The sequence below is a fragment of the Aythya ferina genome (assembly GCF_964211825.1).
Source record: "Aythya ferina genome assembly, chromosome: Z".
In the NCBI taxonomy this organism is placed as follows: Eukaryota; Metazoa; Chordata; class Aves; order Anseriformes; family Anatidae; genus Aythya; species Aythya ferina.
The window spans coordinates 41,036,229-41,051,016 of record NC_140299.1 but is presented as its reverse complement, the minus strand read 5'-3'; the positions used below and the strand labels follow the sequence as shown (position 1 = coordinate 41,051,016).

General features: G+C 35.2%; 2 protein-coding genes across 10 annotated transcripts in view; one reads left to right on the top strand and one right to left on the bottom strand.

The window, feature by feature from the left end:
* LOC311427486 (guanine nucleotide-binding protein subunit alpha-14) overlaps window positions 1-13,078 on the top strand; it is an 86,315-nt gene extending 73,237 nt beyond the window's left edge. For 6 of the 7 annotated variants that reach the window (XM_084504880.1, XM_084504881.1, XM_084504883.1 and 3 more), the window contains 4 exons: window positions 670-798; window positions 1,412-1,541; window positions 3,224-3,377; window positions 4,364-13,078. In XM_084504880.1, the coding sequence (XP_084361006.1) occupies window positions 670-798; window positions 1,412-1,541; window positions 3,224-3,377; window positions 4,364-4,554 (604 nt within the window). In that variant the 3' untranslated portion in view covers window positions 4,555-13,078. Of the gene's footprint in view, window positions 1-669; window positions 799-1,411; window positions 1,542-3,223; window positions 3,378-4,363 lie in introns of those variants that run through there. The other variant, XM_084504886.1, reaches the window with a different exon arrangement.
* The window catches only part of VPS13A (vacuolar protein sorting 13 homolog A), a 118,786-nt gene continuing 115,925 nt past the window's right edge, over window positions 11,928-14,788 (bottom strand). For all 3 annotated transcript variants that reach the window (XM_084504876.1, XM_084504875.1, XM_084504877.1), the window contains one exon: window positions 11,928-12,970. In XM_084504876.1, coding sequence (XP_084361002.1) covers window positions 12,920-12,970 — 51 coding nt within the window. In that variant the 3' untranslated portion in view covers window positions 11,928-12,919. The remainder of the gene's footprint in view (window positions 12,971-14,788) is intronic.

Sequence of the window (14,788 nt, the reverse complement as noted above, 5' to 3'; positions counted from 1 at the left end):
TTTGTGTCTGACTTGCTCACATGCCACTCATTTATTTAGGCACAGGAACGTCTTCCTAGAATTTAATTCCAGCTGTGTGTGAAAAGCACAAGAGCCTTGTGAAACTAGGGAGGGCAATTACGACCCCAGCAGAAGAGAAACTAAATGCATCAACTTTTACATTAAAATATGTAAGATGGAAGCATTCATGTTTGCAGTGCTTTTCATTAATTATTCTTCTGAATTTTGTCCAGCACACTTTCACATTCACGTGAAATATTAGCATCACAGATAAAATGCTAGGGGATAGGAGGAATGTTGTTTAGCATTATAGCTAGGATTGATATATGTGTTCAAATCTTAATGATCATATTTACTTTGAGGTAGAAACAAAGATTATACAAATAAAGTTAATCATTTTGGGTATAGGCCAATTGTCCATAGAATATTCAAGCATTCGCTCTTTTAACTAGTATTATTCTGTCTGAAACATACACGCAAGAGTCAGGTAAGTAAAGGTTTGTGTTTTATGCCAGCAACAATTGCTCTTATGCCACACACCAGTGAATTTTTGTTCAGCTGCATTTGTGGCAACATTTCTTTGATCACTGATCAGTCTGGTTTTGCATCTTTATGATTAATTTATAGAAGTGCATTAATCTTGTTTATGTTGTATACCTAACTTTTCAGTTATTTTACTGACATCGATCGTATCGCTATGCCCTCATTTGTGCCAACTCAGCAAGATATTCTTAGAGTCAGAGTGCCAACTACAGGAATTATTGAGTATCCTTTTGATTTAGAAAATATTATATTTAGGTAAGACTGTCTGTCAAATGATTCGGTATACAATTATGAAAGTAGTTGCTGAAACTTTACTTCCAAGGTCTTTTAAGCTTTTGTATTCAATTGGTATTGTATTTTCAGCACTTGATCCAAATCACTATGCATTTTGAACTATTACTTTAATCAAAAAGTCTGAAATGAGGGGGGTGGTACTTGTAATAAGATATGAGTGTAATTCATACCTGAATGTATTTAATTTTGATCATTGAATAGAGATGTGACTACACTGTTTTTGGGGGGAGCAAGAGGGATTTTGGAGTGTATGTGGATACAAAATGGACCATGTTTTGGTATTTTTATTGAAATTTATTTAAACCTATTTAATTTTCTACCAACACAGAATAAAACAGGATTGTGTTTGTATTGTGCCTCACATGGCATGTATGCTTTATGTACTTACAGTGAAGTGCAGTGAAATTTGTGGCACTTCAGCAAGAATTTAAATATTAAACAGAACAAATAATATTAAGATAGACCTTCATGGTTCAAGCATAACTTAGGTAGGTGCGCTATTATAAGGTCTTTAGATATATTTAAAGTATGTTATGGAAACGACTAAAATGTTGACTGTATTTTTCTTTAACAGGATGGTGGATGTAGGTGGCCAAAGGTCAGAAAGAAGGAAGTGGATTCATTGTTTTGAAAGTGTTACTTCCATCATTTTCTTAGTTGCATTAAGTGAATACGATCAAGTCTTGGCAGAATGTGACAATGAGGTAAGGAGTGGGGATATCTAAATTATGTACAGAAAAAGGTGTGTGCCTTTGTAAGAAAGACAGCATTTACATGTCTTTCATAAAAGCATTTGAAAATATTAGAACTACATTTGTGACTGCTCGATCAGCTTCCTGGGTTGTATTAAATTAACAGCCTACCTGAAAAAAAGAGGAAACTAATTTAAAACCATGATTTAAACCATGCCTCAGGATGTATAAAAATTAATATTAACAATATCTCTGAACAAGTAAAACTACCTCAATCATCTGTAATCAGCTGTGGGTTTTATTTATTTAAGACCCTGACACTTCAGAATTAACCTGTACCCAAATTACGGAGAATAGAGACAAAGTAATTTGAAATTTACCTCCTTGCTAAGGTTAAGGAATGTTAGTTGGGTTCTTCTGTCTGTTGTAGAATGCCATCATCATCATCATCAGTGGCCAGATGTGGCAGAAAAGGATGCAAAAAAAGAAAATACTAGACAATTTGGGAGAAAAGCACATAGATGGAATTGCATTATTTTTGATAATAGTTGCTTTCCATCTTGAAAGTTAGAGGATTACTTAAAATGTTGTCCAGATACTCTTAATACCATTTGATCTCTAAAGTGCCAAAGCCCTTTTCAGATAGTTTTCTGAAGATTTGTTCGAACTGTGAAAAGCAAACCTAACTTCACTTGCTGCAGTGTCACAACATGTATTGTAGTTTAGAATGAGTCTTCAAAGTTTTCTGTCATCTTTTGATGAACGAACATAGGTAACTGTAAGTAATATTTTTACTTCTACTGTCTCAGATATTCTGTTATGTTCATTTTGGACATTAGTCTATGTGGTAAATACAGGTAAATGCTTATACGTAAATATTTCCATCACAAATTTATGTTCAGAAATGTCAACCAGCAATCTCCAATTGTGTTGTTCTTGATATCTTCCTTGAAATGAACAACATGACCAGACTTTATTACTAATATAGAGGAATACCTATGCTCTTGTTCTTTAGCTATGTTACAATGCAGAATCAAATGATATCCTGAGTGGGAAGGTACCCACAATGATCATCGAGTCCAACTCCTGGTTCCACACAAAACCACAAAAAAATCAGACCATGCGTCTGAGAGCGTTGCCCAAACACTTCTTGAACTCTGGCAGGCTCAGTGCCATGACCTCTGCCCTGAGGAGCCTGTCCCAGTGCCCGACCACCCTCTGGGTGCAGAACCTTTTCCTGATACCCAGTCTGAACATCCCCTTGTCAGCTCCATGACAACCCCATGCCATTTCCTCCCCTCTGCGTCCTGTCACTGTCCCCAGAGAGAAACCATCAAGATCACAGATCAGATACAGCCTGCTTCAATACTCACTTGTAAAGTCATGAAAGGCTTTCATTTAGCAGTTCATAACTGCTCACCAATTCACACAAAAACTCAAAAAAAAAAATAAAAATCAAGGCTTACCTTGATTTCATGCTCTTCATAGGTGGGGATCCAAAACCCAGTAAACAAATAGTAATAATAAACCAGTGAATTGCAGTTGCACTTTATAAAGGCTGTATATACACAGACACACATATATACTGTAAAATAGCTTTAAAAAACAAAACACCTTTATGATCTCTGGCTGATGTGATTTGTATATGCTACTCTTCAGAGAGTGTAACTTCAAATTCATTTTTGTTCCTACAGAATCGAATGGAAGAAAGCAAGGCCTTATTTAAAACTATCATTACATATCCCTGGTTTCTGAATTCTTCAGTGATTTTATTTTTAAATAAAAAAGATCTTCTAGAAGAGAAAATCATGTATTCTGATCTAATTAGTTACTTTCCAGAATACACGGGTAAGCATTTATTCCAGACTATGTTCACAAACATAAAAGCATAAGCACAAACATAAAATTAAATCATCTTTTCCTCATTAAATGTAGCAGGGAAAGTGGAATTATGCAGTATACTTCATATCTTTGTTTTTCTACCCTATCATTTCGAATACAATCTTAAATTACTCAGTTTTACAGTTGCTTTTTAATTTTTGTTGTGTTAACTGAACCACTGCTGATGGGTTCTTAAGACATTTCTTGCAGCCATTCCATTACCATTTGTATGGCACTGTCATTATTAAGTTATCAGATGCACCTTTTCCACCTATATTCAATTTCAAGAGAAAAGATATGGGGGGAACCTGGGTAATAGGGTTATTAATCCAACTCTTTATATAGTAAAAATCCACAGTATTATTTTACATTTATTATAACTAAAGTTCAAAGTTAAAAAACAGTCTGAATAACTTTCCTTAACAAACATTACTGATAATTAAAGTACCCAAAAGAATGAAGAAAATAACCACAGATATACTCCATAACTTAATACAGTATTATATTCTACAAGACATCCTTCAACTAATTCAGAAAGGAGTGGCAATGATTTCACAGCTACAGAGGAAGCGCAGATCCCATCCTTGGCTAAAGAGAGACCTGTTTACTACATGTGTTTTATAAAATTTCTCTCATGGTTTTTAGGAAAATACAACAGTGTAGCAAACTATTAAAATGGGCTGGGTAATTTCAGTTGTGTAGGGTATTACAATAAATTTCTTTGAACTGTAATATTTACTTTTTAAAAAAAAAAACACGTTATAGTAAACAGTGTTACAGCATCTTTTGCCCCACTAACATGTGAATAAGAAAATTCCAAAAAGGGGATTATGCCTTTATAGCATTTACAGCATATTTAAACATGAAGTTAGGCTGTTCATATACTGTCATATTTCTTTCCTGACCTACATAGTTTTCAACTGTTTAAAAGCACCAATTGTGTTTCTGACTAGGACCTAAACAAGATGTCAAAGCTGCCAGAGACTTCATTTTGAAGCTGTATCAGGATCAGAACCCTGACAAGGAGAAAGTAATTTACTCCCACTTCACTTGTGCCACAGACACAGAAAATATTCGTTTTGTCTTTGCTGCTGTCAAGGACACGATCCTGCAACTCAACCTGAGGGAGTTCAATCTGGTTTAAATTAAAAACGTGCTTGTATGAGTGTGATTTACTCATAGCACAGCCTGTACTGATTTAAAAAAAAAAAAAAAAAAAAAAAAAAAAAAAAAGTGTCTTTTAAATACCATTTACAGAAATGAGAAGAGGGTTTTTATATTTACTGAAGTATGGATTAGAAGAACTTTAAGGACTGAGTTTCAACATTTACTTCATAAACTATACATTTAAAAATCTCTTTTCATATTTTCCATACTAGCTCTGCCTGTGAGTTAATTTGTGACAGCTGTGGGAATTAAGAACATTTACAAGAATGTTTGTAACTACATTACTGCCCAGGTGGTATTTTCCTAACTTTTTTTTTTTTTTTTTTTAAACTTACCATTTTCAATCATATACAAAACTTCAAATCAGTGATGCCTTCAGTGATGCCTTAAAAATGACAAGTTAGTGTTGTTTTAAAGTGTTAGATATGTTAGATATTTTTTAATTCTTGTTCTGAACGCAAAGTGGCGTGTTCTAGGAAGCATTACAAAAGATTAATTATTGTGGATTTTTTCATATCGTGGATTTTTTCATATTACTGCATTTCTGTTCAAATGTTTTACAATAATAGTATACCATTCACAGTTAAAGAATGACAGACTTGGATCTGGCAGGTAAGCCATGGAGTTTGCTCTTTTCTTATGAGAAAAAGTTTTCTTAAGCAGCAAGACATTTAGTAAATGTTCTCAGGATTCACTGCCACAGGAACTGGAAGGTTATCCACACAGCTGCCTGTGGATAATCTAGTCCTTAAATTCCTCCAAGTCAGTAAAGTAACTTGCATTATTAATTTGCTTTTTACACTTTTCATTTTCCCATTATTGAGTTCCACACGTAGTTTTGCATGGATTAGAAACCAGTAAAACCTCTCCTCCAAAAGACTTCCAGCCATTACATGATCTCCGCACTGTCCATCTACAAACTTCTCCAGTTATGATGCCAGGATCATTAATACTCAGTCAATTCTTATTCATCTGATTAAAAATTCTCAGACCAGCAGTGTCTGAAGACGTTAGGCAGACCAACCCCAGCAAAGGGGGTTTTTGAAAACCCTTTTTACCCATTGCAAAACCTCATGGTAGTAATTGGCATTTAATTAACTGACCTAGTAACACCAATAAAGGGATTGTTTTAGTTGAACTGCTTGTTACTAGCATTAATTCAGCTCCAAAGACATGCCAAGGTTCTCTTGTATATAAATGAATGACAATACCATTTTTCCAAGCAGTATTATAGCAACGGTTCTTAATATCAACATGAAATAGTGATTTCCATACATCACAGAAAGATTAAAAATTATTTGATTTGCAACATAACATTTCTGTGTATTGAGCTGGATTAATAGCGCTCACAGCTCACTCCTGTGAAAAGCACACCCTGACCTTTCACTGTCCATAAAAGATGTTCACTGATTCACAAATTCAACAGCACAGGTACCTTTTGCCTAACAGTACAGATAAAGTATGTCCAGAGCTCTTTTTGGTTCCTAATGAGAAAACAGCCTGTAACATTTAATTCATTTGTTCTTTATTTAGCGTTGGAACAAGCTGCAGAAGACTGTTCTTAATGTTTTACAGTTTTGCCCATACTGCTATATGTCAATAATCAGCACTGAGGGAACAGTGCAGAAATGAGGTGCTGCAGGGTACAGTATTACTAGTCAAACTAGAAAAGACCAAGAAGGAGCAACAGAAAGTCCAGCATACAGCAGCAAGACTCTGCACTTATCTTCTGCATTCCCAACAGGTTATCTCTACCCTCTCCCAAAAATATTAACATTACAATTCTTCCAATTGTAATTTCCAATTTCAATTCTCTGCTAAACACCCTTGCTCAAAGAAAACAAAACAAAACAACAAAAAGTTACTTCAGAACTTCCAACTACAAAGAAACAGAAATATGAACTTTTTCTAGGGAAGCAGAGTTGATGAAGGAAAGCATAAAGTACCCAAGTGCTTGAATTTCTTGATCCAATTTTGAGCTCTGTAGGAACTCCTGGAAAAACTTCATATCTGAGTAAAGATTTTCTGGCTATTTGAAGAGTACCTTCATGCCAGGAATCTGGGAGTCAGGCTTTTCTGGAGAACAAGCACTGCAGATGGTGAGACAGTTACCATTCTACAGGACCCATCAGTATAAGCTTTTCTGTAATACCTCACAATCAACACTTTAAAACATTTGTAAAGTCACTTTCCAAGACACACTTCTGCACATAATTCTCTACATGTTTGAAACACAAACTGAAAATCCATAAAGATTAAAAAAAAAAAAAAGAGATCCAACAAAATGAAAATTGAGTTGTTCTCACTTTTTGCCTATTAGTGTCCTAGCTTGCCATACTTATTCCAGTAGTCACATTTGCTTCAACCATTGATATATTGCTCAGGGGATGATGAGTTAACAAGAATGAATGGCAATGGACATTCCTTTACTCCTTGTAGGAGAAGACTTAACCGGGAATTCACTGCTCCTTGAAAGTATTACAGGAATATTTTGAATTATTGTTCCAGATTTGCCCTGGAAAAAATAAAAACCTCTTTATAAAAATCCTGTATCTGCTCTAAATGGGAATTTAGATACTCACATCCTACCCACTGTCACATAAGCAAAAATCATGACTCTAGATGATGAGCTCCTAGATGATGCATATATATACTGACCATAAAATTCTGAAGTAAGACACTGGTAATAACAGTCAAATCTTAAATGGGCAATAGATTTATAGGCAGGAAAACCTAAGCATAAGACATTCAAGAATAGCATAAACAAAATATGTCAATTTGCATTTCAAGATAAGATGATGATTAATGCAAGTTTTCTGAATGAAGACAAAAGTATTCTTTGCAAAATTTTGACATGCTTCACGAGACAAGCATAATACACATAAAAATCAAGTCAGAAACAGACTTTGCATTGCATCAGAAAAAATCGCAAATACATGGTGCATATTAGCAGTATTTTTCAACAACAGTTCCTACATGTAACAAACAGGTTCTTCTAAAATGCATGGACCCAATGCTTTTACTTAAAGTAAAAAAACAAAAACAAACAAAAAGAAAAACACAAGCTTTTCCACTGTTTTGAACTAATTTCAGAAATAATATGCACGCTACAGTAAGATGGACAGCTCCATCACCCTGACCGTTTTTAGTAACTTTAAACTAAAAGCTTTTTAGTAAAATCAAACCTTAAACCCATCCTCTGTAGTTTTAGATTAACTGATCAACATTAAAAGGGTAATTAATTGTTAGAGACTTGACACACACACATCCTTAGCTCCTGAGAGGTGAATGTTTCATTGATACTGGACACAATGATACTCCTTCAGTTTTTGCTGCACTTTCAGTAAGGATTAGTCACTACAGAATCGACAGAGCAGGATCATAGAATGGTCTGGGTTGGACAGGACCTTAAAGATCACCTCATTCCAACTCACTGTCAGGTGGCAGGGACACCTCCCACCAGACCAGGTTGCCCAAAGCCCCATCCAGCCTGGCCTTGAACACTTCCGAGGATGGGGTATCCACAGCTTCTCTGGGCAACTGATGCCAGGGCCTCACCACCCTTTGAGTAAAGAATTTCCTCCTCATATCTAATCTAGATCTAACCTCTTTTAGTATAAAGCCATTCCCCCTTGTCCTGTCACTACACACCCTGCCAGAGTCCCTCACCTGCTTTCCCTTAGGCTTCCTTTACATATTGGAAGGATGCTATAAGGTCTCCCCAGAGCCTTCTTTTCTCCAGGCTGAACAATCCCAACTCCCTCAGCCTGTTTTTACAACAGATACTCCAGCCCTCTGATCATCCTCATGGATCTCCTCATGTCTTAACAGCTTCATGTCCTCACACAGTCTTAACAGGTTTATGTCCTCCTTGTGTTGGGAGCCCCATAGCTGAATGCAGTGCTCCAGGTGGGGTCTCATTAGTGCAGAGCAGAGGGAAATCATCACCTCCATTGACCTGCTGGCTACGCTTCCTTTGTTGCAGCCTAGGATATGGCTGGCTTTCTGGGCTGCAATTCCTCATTGTCGGCTCATGTTGACCTTCTCATCAACCAACATCCCCAAGTCCTTCTCTCCAGGGCTGCTCTCAATCAATTCTCTGCCCAGCCTGTATTTGTGCTGGGCATTGCCCCAGCCCAGATGCAGACCTTGCGCTTGGCCTTACTGAACCTCATGAGGTTCACATAGGCCCACCTCTCAAGCCCGTCCAGGTCCCCTCCCTCCAGTGCATCAACCGCACCACTCAGATTGGTGTCATTGGCAAACTTGCTGAGGATGTGCTGGATCTCACTGTCCATGTCACCAACAAAGATGTTAAACAACTCTGGTCTCAATACCAACCCCTGAGGAACACCACTCATCCCTGGTCTCCATGTGGATATCAAGCTGTTGACCACAACTCTTTGAGTATAACCACCCAGCCAATTCCTTACCCACCAAGTGGTCCATCCATCAAATACTTGTGTCCCCAGTTTAGAGACAAGGATATCATGAGGTACAGTGCCAAATGCTTTGTGCAAGTCCAGGTAGATGTCAGTTGCTCTTCCCCTCTGCACCAATGCTGTAACCCTATTGTAGAAGGAGACTTTAATCTTAGGAAAAAAAAAAAAAAAAAAAAAAAGTATGGTAGAATTGTATGACTTGCTGAAGAAATGCTGCAGACTCTTGCCTTGTACAATACTTACATGGCTCCAAGCAATGCAATCTTTAGATTGCTCTTTTCTGGAATTCAGATGTGAAAAGCTCAAGAAGGGTAAGAAAAATCTGAATAGCTTCCAGAATAATCTAATTCTTGAGGCTAATACAAGATCAGGAAATACATACAAATCAGATATAATATAAATTTAAACATAGTATGGAAATATTTACAAACAAGCCACAAGACTGAACAATCCTATTAACGTATGGGACATTTATTGAAACTGTTTTACATCACCAGAATAATTAGAAAACTGAGGGTTTGAACTTGATATTCAGGACTGTGCTGTGTTAAATTTTAACTACCATTACATAGCAGTAGTATTCTTGTGTTGACTAGTTTATGGTATTTAATGTTATTTGCAGATACATTTACTAAAAATAACTTAAAAGGAACAAAGTATCTTAGTGATTTTTGATATGTGAGTGTATTTTTTGAAATGGTACAGATAAGAAATAGTTAATGGCATGTGAACATAATTTTTTGGAAAAAAAAAAAAAAAGATGACTTCATAAGAAGCTGGTGATTTGGCAATGCCACCTATGTTTTTTCAATGTATCAAGATAAAACGATTACACCAGAGGGAAATTATATACATATAAATCTAGTAAATAAAACTGTCCTTACAAAGGTAAAGACTAATGTCTGTATTGCTGCAACAGAAGCTTGACCCCGTGTTCTCAGAGATGGGATTTGACTTCATTTGTCAATTTCTACTTACCAAATTTTGAATAAGTGTCGCTTGTAAATAAAAGAAAAACAAAAACACACAACTATTAATGCAACATATATGGAAAACAAAAAATAATCAAATTCCAGTCAAATAAAATTCAGTTTTACTTTATTGTCAGTGGGGGAGGAGACTCTGGGGTGGGCTCAGGGGGAAGCAGGGCAGAGGGTGGAAACGAAAAAGCCATGCCATGCAAAGCCATGCAGAAAAAAAGAAAAAACGAAAAAAAAAGGTGCAAACAGAGTTGTTTTAGCAATGTACCCTGCATATTTTAGAACACTGCATAATCCGGTCACCTGCACCCAGCAGTACTTCTCATCGCCATCTTCAATTCTAATTTTGGTTATTCCTTTCAGAGAGGAAATTCTAACCAGTAATAAGCTACTACTGGAAATCTAAATGACATTTTTTAAAGGATTTATGTTTAGGTAACATTTGCCCAGAATAGAAATCATTTTTCAACACAGGCCATAGTATATTTTAGGCACTACAGTGGGCAGATTTAGATGTCTAGATTTTTACTTTTGTTGAAATTCCCTTGTATAATTGTATATAAATATTCAATAAAAATTAATATATTTGCTCTACTTTCTTGTTGAAAAAAATGAAATATGGAATGAGGCACACCAGAGTGGACATTTAAAATAATTTTCAGCAATCCATTAAGGTACACAACAGCATAATTCTGAATATCTTTCTCCTCTTTCCAAGTCGATTTACAGTTAAAACAGAGACAACTCATGTCTGCTGAGAAATGGCAAAATTGATTCATGACTGTATGGAGAAAGCATATGGAAAAACCACAGGAAAAAGATACCATTTACTGACTAGAAAAAATGGAGCTAGAGAAAATCATGTTGTCATTACAAGCTGAGACGAGGCGGGAGGTGGTGAAACGTCCCACATTGACTTTCAAACATTTTGGATGCAGATCAGACCAGCACACTTCCACTGTTCTAGTTCTCATGTTAACACTTCTAGTCAGCACAGGAGCTCAAAATAATTTATACGTCATAGAAAAATTGAAACTTTGGGGGAATTGTTTTGTTTTCCAAAAACATAAGCTTAACCACAGACACACATATTTAAAATTTAAAATAAATTAAACAACATTAATGATTAAATTGCTCAAATACAGAAGAGACAGTTGAGGTTTGACAATCAGGAGTTTGTTGGCAAAATAAATAAATTGAACTAAATAAATTGAACTATCATGCCTATGATTAAGTGTGATTGATTTAAAAAAAATACAGATGTGGAATGTTATTCAGTGCACCTGATGACAGTACTACCTAAGGCAAAGTATTCTATTATTTTTGCATGGCTATAACCTGAGTTAATACTTTTGGTATCTGTGGTATAAACAAGCTGAGTAACAGTCATTGTCATAGTTCAGAATTCACATATAACCTTTTGATTCACTTTATAATTTATGGGAAAAATTACAAAATCATCTGTATTTTGTAAACAACTAACTGGTTACTCAACACCTAAGACAAGACTTACAGTAAATTAAGGAACTGCAATTGCAGGTTAGCATGCTAGTCATTCTAGATTTTACAATAATGCAACAACTTACATCTCAGAAGCACCACTGGCAGTGTCAGAATAATTAAATCCCACGGATATATGCATTCCAAACAATTGTTTGGAAAGAATATTTTGGCAGTAGATACTGACTATATATACCAGAAATTCTGAAGACTTTGATTTGGGAATTTATGGAAACCTTTACCTAACACTGCATTGTTTCCTGTACTTTTTACATCAACCGCAGTAATCAGGCACTCAACAATATTATGACTAACACATCTAAGAAGTAAGTAGTATCACACAGCTTCAGGCTGTCCCGATTAAAGTTCTAATGTCTGGATATGAAACAAAAATGTTCCATTAAGTAAAAAGAGTTGAAAAACGCAACTGTGAAATACTGTATTTATTATTTAATATAAATCTGACTTTATTTGCCACTTGCTTAGCACACAATATCCAAGGCATATATTTGGTATGCAACAGTGCCCTTATAACCTCAAAACTTCCTTCTTCAGTTGGAAATCTGTTAATAACTTTTATTTAGAATAATAAGCTTTAATTCATATTTCTAGTGCAGACATATATTTATTATCCCCATTGTAAGTTTTTGTAAACTGTTATATTTTCTTTGAATAATGATAAAGGTGCTGCGACATTTCCTTGAGTAGGATATAAAAAAGTTTACACTAAAAGTGATATTGTAATGTAAATTCATTGTGACCTGGTCTATTCATTTACAAAAAGAAAATAATATTTGGTAACTATGCAGCCCCTCCTGTGATCATCTAAATTAGGCTTTTCTGGTGAACAGATGCCTTCTTAGAATTTGAGTTGTAAGACTAGTGATGATTAAGTTAACATTTCCTTCAAAAGAAACTTGAACTTCAACACAGCCTCAAGTTGTAAGAAAAAGAAGACAGAAACTAAATATTGATTTTCAGAATCAAAGCCAAAAGATTTGCTCTGAATAGTACCAAAAGAATTATTTCAGAATTCAGCTTCAGTGCCAAATGTAATGGTAAAACAAATTCATTTAAAACTGTATTTTGAAAAAAAAAAAATAAAATATATGTTTAAGTAAAATGAAATCTATTAAGTAAAAAAAAAAAAAAAAATTCAAGAAGGTGAAACTTGGCAAATTTTTTTGATCACTGGAGTTTTTTCTTTAAACTTAATAGCAGCTACTTTTGTGATGTATCTGTAGACTGGTGTGACCACAAATAATTTCATCAATCCACCCCTGCACTCCCCACCCTCTTTTTTTTTTTTTTTTTTTTTTTTTTTTCCAACTTTGTAGTTACTATGCATATAATTCTACTTGTAAAGGAAACTAGAAGGTAGATGTTCAGCGTTCCTCATATCTTGGTGCTTCTAAATTCATTATGATTTTGGCTGATTCTCTCTTACTTCTTCCAGTTTAGAAAGGATCCACTGCATGAAAGGAAAAGGAAATAATGAAAATGTATCCTTAAGTAAAAATCACGTAGAGCAGCTGCAAATATGATTGGGATGGCCACACAATTCACTACCTGCTCCCTCCCCAAGTTTTAACACAGTACTTAAAATTCTACTGTAGATTATAAATGCCTGATTTTCTCACACGAAAATGGAGGCATTGAAGTACCAATATCTGACATGACGACACTGAATACCACAACTAGTTAAGCTGCCTAGGTAGTTCAGTTCAGTTAGTTCAGTTTCCTGGAGTACATTTCAATGAATAATACTTTATAAAATTAAATGAAATCATTATTTCATGCACATTATTATTAACCCTCTGCATTAGTCTACAACTCTAGATGCATCTAGTCCCAGATTACACTATAAAACTAAGGATAACAGAAGACAGTAGACAAGAATTTCTTGTAGCAATGTGATAATACAGTTATTTATAGGAGAAAAAAAAAAAATGCTTTTCTCAACTATATTCAGTTTCTTTTCATGAATTTTGAATTCTCATATTTTCTGAACACAGAAGAGAAACGTGGCACTTCTCACAGATGCAGAACTCTAGGACACTAGACTAAGACTCTGGGACCTCTGGAAACTCTAGAACTCTAGGACTCTAGACTAGGGCACTACAGTGTCCTCTAGACTGAAAAGGGGAATGAAGTGACCTCATACTCCTTACTGTGAAGGGTCCAGTTTCATTTTTACTGTTCCTAAAATGCTTGCCTTGGTGTCTTCACTCTATACACAAGCACAAACGCAACATTTGTAGAAGTAAGCTGTAGGCTAGACAGCCCAGAAGGAACTCTCGAAGACACCATACTTTCAGTAGGACAGTCCCTAAGAACCTGACAGCATTTTTGATGAAACTTTAAAGTATTCCTTCACTAAGATGTAAGTACAGTCTGTACCAAGTCTATCTGACAAGGACCTTTTACCCCCTCACATCTGCATTCCTGTTGGTTTTGTGTGTGAGGTGCTTGGACCTTTCTGAAAAATAAGCAAACCAACATTTAATGAAAAGTATACATTTTTTTCCTGCTTTCTTTTCCTTGCTTAAGCACTTATAGTATGCATAACATAATTCACAGTCCATGGTGCTGCTTAAAAAAATAAAATAAAAAATGGAGCTCAGCACCTCCATAGAGTACAAGAGAAGTAAAAGTCAGCAATGGGCTCTCAAACACCTTGATAGTATTTGTGATTCTTTTTGAGCTAAGAGCCAAAAGGTATCACTCAGCTGCAGTTGTAAACTACCCTTGCCAAAAAAAAAAAAAAAAAAGCAACTTAAACTGTTGAGTAGATGCAGGAGGTGTGCATATATACAAGATTAATTTATTCTTTGTGAAAATAATGATTCATGCTGATTAAAAATATGACAGAATTTAGCAACTTTGCTAACTCATAGTGCTGGTAGCAGACCTGAACCAGGTTGCAGTGAGAACTAATGTCAAAATGAAGAGATCATATAGAACTTATCTAATTAATATAACATCAAATAAGCTATTTGATTCTCTATTAATATTTACCTCATTCTTAAGCTCTGGGGGTAGTTTACAAATATTGTTCTATTAAATTTTACTATTTTAATTCATATTCTCGATTGCTTACTTTCATTAGTAGAACTATCAAATCAGCTGTCTGGCAGTTATACGTCCAAAGATAAAAGTAAGTATAAGTTTGGTGTTTAGATTGAGAATTTCTGAAATTCAGTATCAATAGATCATTGCTCTTTCCATCTGTTTAAGGGCTGAATCAACAACCATTATGCTTGTAGATGTAGTCAGATTTATAAACTAA